The following is a 4442-nucleotide window of genomic DNA, read 5'->3' on the forward strand; positions in this document are numbered from 1 at the left end:
ATGTAATGTTGCATTATGCAGGATTGTGTGTAATGTTGCATTAAGTAAGATTGTAAGTAATGTTGAATTATGTAGGATTGTGTGTAGCGTTGCATTATGTAGGATTGTGTTTCATGTTGCCTTATGTAAGATTGTGTGAATTGTTACATGTATTATGAAGGATTGTGTTTCATGTTGCTTTATGTAGGATTGTGTGTAATGCTGCATTATGTAGGATTGTGTGTAGCGTTGCATTATGTAGGATTGTGTTTCATGTTGCCTTATGTAAGATTGTGTGAATTGTTACATGTATTATGAAGGATTGTGTTTCATGTTGCTTTATGTAGGATTGTGTGTAGTATTGCATTATGTAGGATTGTGTTTAATGTTGCTTTATGTAGGATTGTGTGCAGTGTTGCATTATTTAGGATTGTGTGTAATGTTGCTTTATGTAAGATTGTGTGTAGTATTGTTTTATGTAGGATTGTGTGTAATGCTGCATTATGTAGGATTGTGTGGAGTATTGTATTATGTAGGATTGTGTTTAATGTTGCATTATGTAGGAGTGTGTGTAATGTTGCATTATGAAAGATTGTAAGTAATGTTGCATTATGTAGGATTGTGTGTAGTGTTGAATTATGTAGGATTGTGTGTAGTGTTGCATTATGTAAGATTGTAAGTAATGTTGCATTATGTAGGATTGTGTGTAGTATTGTATTATGTAGGATTGTGTGTAGTGTTGCATTATTTAGGATTGTGTGTAATGTTGCCTTATGTAGGATTGTGTGTAGTATTGCATTATGTAGGATTGTGTGTAGCGTTGCATTATGTAGGATTGTGTTTCATGTTGCCTTATGTAAGATTGTGTGAATTGTTACATGTATTATGAAGGATTGTGTTTCATGTTGCTTTATGTAGGATTGTGTGCAGTGTTGCATTATGTAGGATTGTGTGTAATGTTTCATTATGTAGGATTGTGTGTAATGTTGTATTATGTAGGATTGTGTTTAATGTTGCTTTATGTAAGATTGTGTGAATTGTTACATGCATTATGAAGGATTGTGTTTCATGTTGCTTTATGTAGGATTGTGTGCAGTGTTGCATTATGTAGGATTGTGTGTAATGTTTCATTATGTAGGATTGTGTGTAATGTTGTATTATATAGGATTGTGTGTTGTTGCATTATGTAGAATTGTGTTTCATGTTGCATTATATAGAATTGTGTAATGTTATATAATGTATGACTGTGTGGAATATAAAATCATGTAAGATTGTTTGGAATGCAACATTGTAGGAGATTGTGTAATCTTTTAATGTTAAATTATGTGAGATTGTGTTGAATGTGTAATTATGTAAATTTTACAAACAAAAGGAACAAAAAATATTTCAAACAAATCATAAAAGAATATTGAACCGACGTTATGAGTAATATGTTGGTTATGCATAAGATATTCCCATTTTAGAGGATTTGTAGTACCATAGTGAGTCTTAGGGGTGTGGTTGGTGTTAATGTTTCTGTTTGTTAGACTGGTTTTACGTCCGTGTCACTTACCGAGTAGTTCGATTATCTCGTAGACGAATATCCAGATATAGATTGATTGTATTTGTAACAGCACACATGAAAAGAATATTAATATACAAAATCATAAGAATATTGAACCGACGTTATGAGTAATACGTTGGTTAAGCATAAGATATTCCCATATAGCACAATACAATACACAAAGAAATACAGACGCTATATATATAAAAATGAATTATTACTGTCAGACTCTGTTAGAGTGATTTGTAGTTGCTCTTACTGACAGAGTTTCATATTGTAGATTTCTGGCCTCGTCGTCACCTTACTCTTTGACGTGGTCCCGTACTACTGGTCGTATCCATAAGCAGGATCGTTCTGGGCAAACCCTACAGGGCTGGTCATTGGGTATGTAGACCCTGCCTGGTGTGTGGTGGTTGAATGCACGACAACCGTCTGCGGGCATGGCGGGGTTATAAACGTGGTGATGACAGGAGGGGGCGCCATCTGACTCGCAACGACACACATGGTGATAGCGACAACGAGGCTTGATGCACCTGTCACCACGGCGAGGTAAAATGAGTAGCCAAATTTCAGTTCCTGCGACAAAGACGATTCAATCAAGTCCAAATCAGTTTTCATATCAAGATAGAACCAGACAACACCAGCCAGGATACAACCGCCTACGAACAAAGATACGAACCGTATTAAATAGTATCACAACTATTACATTTGATTAAGTATTAAAATTGAAATGAGAAATAATAATGGTTTTGGATTCATATTTGAAGAAAAATAATTTAAAAATGTTACGAAAGCGGCTATTTATATTATTTTGGACTAAGTCACTAGGAAAAAAGAGTTTACATGAAAAAACTAAAATGTTTATGTTACAATGTCAACTTTTTTTCTGTATGTAATTGTTTGTGTGGCGAGTTGCCTTGAAATTTGACCAATTGTTTCGTCCGCACTGCCACTATTACTTATTTGCTAATCAAATATATATACAACTGTCCTAAAGGTAATACTTTGATAATTTAAACATGTATTATTAATATTCCTCTTGATTTGCACGAGATGATAAAACTTACTTGCAACACTCAACATGATAGCCGCTTTGGTGGCAATGGAACGTGCTTGTCCATCCGGAAAGGAACGGAAGTGACGCAGGCTGTTTACACCATTTGCGAACAGAATAATGGCTCCAACAATGTGCAGACCGACAAACGCTATGTAGCTGACTGAAAATGTATACAGTAATGCATGAAATAAAACCCGAGGGGACGGTATTCAAAATTACCAAAAATATCCAAACTAGAGGCAGTGGGTTATCTTTATTGTATAAACACTTAATTTATTGAAAATATGTACATTCCACGAATCGATAATATCACGAACCAAAGGAGCCTAATCTTACTGAAAAAAACTTTGACATATAACACGCATGACGTCATTACAAAATGATTCTAAGAACAGATAAAATGTAGAGCTGTCCACGGTTAGCCAGTTAACTTAATATATTAAGAGTACAAAAACAACACTAACATGTTATCCCTGAACACTAAATTTATTTCAAAACTATCCGATTTCGGGCGCATCTATGCAAATGCAGATAATTTGTAGGTCTAAGCCAGGGAAACATGGGGCTCCCCAAAGGGTTAAGTAAATGTCCGACTATTCGGTTAATGATTTGGGTAACCGGTTCGTGGTCCTCCGACCGAGAAACCGGTTAACAGGCTAACAGTTGACAACCATACTTTAAAGTAATAGTTGAACAAATTGAAAGAAAGACCATTGCCAAGTAAATATTCCAAACACGTCCACTCATTCTTTCCAAACTTGATAAATATGCTATTTGTGCCTGCCCTGGACATTGTACCCGAATACCAGATGTAAAAAAGACGTTACATTTTGCACAGACGTTTTCACTGCATTAGGTTTTCAGGTGCACAGAAAAACTGTAGCGTCACATGGACGTCATACAATACCCTACCGTTATTATGCAACTTAAGATCTTATACAGTGGATACGTTTGTGCAAAATCTTTTGTCTTCTTTTGTCAATAACACATTATTTATACTCTTTACTTCCATTTTTCAATTTTAATATTTCTCTTTTTATATGAAGACAATTAACTACGAAGATTGAAACTTACATGATACGTTAACGTTTCCTTCCTTGTCCGCAAATATGTAATTGACATAGCTTACGCACTTCGATCCAAAGCATACTTGGAACAGTCCGATGTAGGCTGATCCTATTCCCTCTTTTCCGACCACCATCCAGCCAGGTGTGGCTATAGCCACAACATGGATAACGAAAAGTACCAGAGATATTACGCCAACAACTGCAGTGGTCGCCATCTTGTTACACTATCCTACTTCCTTCTTGCAACTGTAAGTTGTCGTTACACTCAGATGCACAGTATTATGGGGTGCAGATTAAAAACCCGATACGCAGTTTTGTAAACACACTTTTTAAGACCAGAAATGTTTATTGCGATGTCACTATCAGCTTCAGTAACACCCATACGTTAAATGTTATGTCAATACATGTCTTACCTGACCGGAAATATCTTGCCATTGAATATTTTTTTGTTTCCTAGTGACTGGCTTGGCACTATCTTACGTTTGACATTAGAATTGAACCTTCGCCTTAGTAAATAGGCAATGGGTTCTGTCCTCAGGACATACGTGTTGTATAAATGAAGGATATACAAATGGATCTTGTCGTAGAAAGGGAAACGAGGGTTTATTTTTTAAGACTATCCTGAATTAGCGTGAAACAACGTTGTGCTGAGTGATTGTTTTGAATAAAGGTTGTTGTCTTCCTAGGAGTGGGGTTCAAAATGAGATATCGAATTAATATTTAAAAAGACTTCTCTTAAATACAAACAAATGCTTTTTGATATCATTTGGCGTGGAGCAAACCTTGGCCAATGGAA

At 35.7% G+C, this 4442-nt stretch overlaps 1 protein-coding gene across 1 annotated transcript; it reads right to left on the bottom strand.

Annotated features, from left to right (window-relative positions):
- Nucleotides 1-755: 755 nt before the first annotated feature.
- LOC110456766 lies at nt 756-4061 on the bottom strand. Its single transcript, XM_021507717.1, has 3 exons — nt 3654-4061; nt 2590-2739; nt 756-2181 (listed from the first exon to the last, which is right to left on the bottom strand). The coding sequence occupies exons 1-3, from the start codon at nt 3859-3861 to the stop codon at nt 1847-1849; spliced, it is 693 nt and encodes a 230-aa protein (XP_021363392.1). The 5' UTR covers nt 3862-4061; the 3' UTR covers nt 756-1846.
- Between the last annotated feature and the right edge of the window lie 381 nt (nt 4062-4442).

Source organism: Mizuhopecten yessoensis, unplaced genomic scaffold, assembly GCF_002113885.1.
Source record: "Mizuhopecten yessoensis strain PY_sf001 unplaced genomic scaffold, ASM211388v2 scaffold8841, whole genome shotgun sequence".
NCBI classification, from domain to species: Eukaryota; Metazoa; Mollusca; class Bivalvia; order Pectinida; family Pectinidae; genus Mizuhopecten; species Mizuhopecten yessoensis.

Excerpts from the sequence above, each read along its gene's own strand:
- LOC110456766 (XM_021507717.1), bottom strand. The coding sequence starts at position 3,861 with ATGGCGACCACTGCAGTTGTTGGCGTAATATCTCTGGTACTTTTCGTT. Across the intron at positions 2,740-3,653 it reads AGGAAACGTTAACGTATCAT|TCAGCTACATAGCGTTTGTC; the intron begins GTAAGTTTCAAT and ends ATACATTTTCAG. Across the intron at positions 2,182-2,589 it reads TATCATGTTGAGTGTTGCAA|GCGGTTGTATCCTGGCTGGT; the intron begins GTAAGTTTTATC and ends CTTTGTTCGTAG.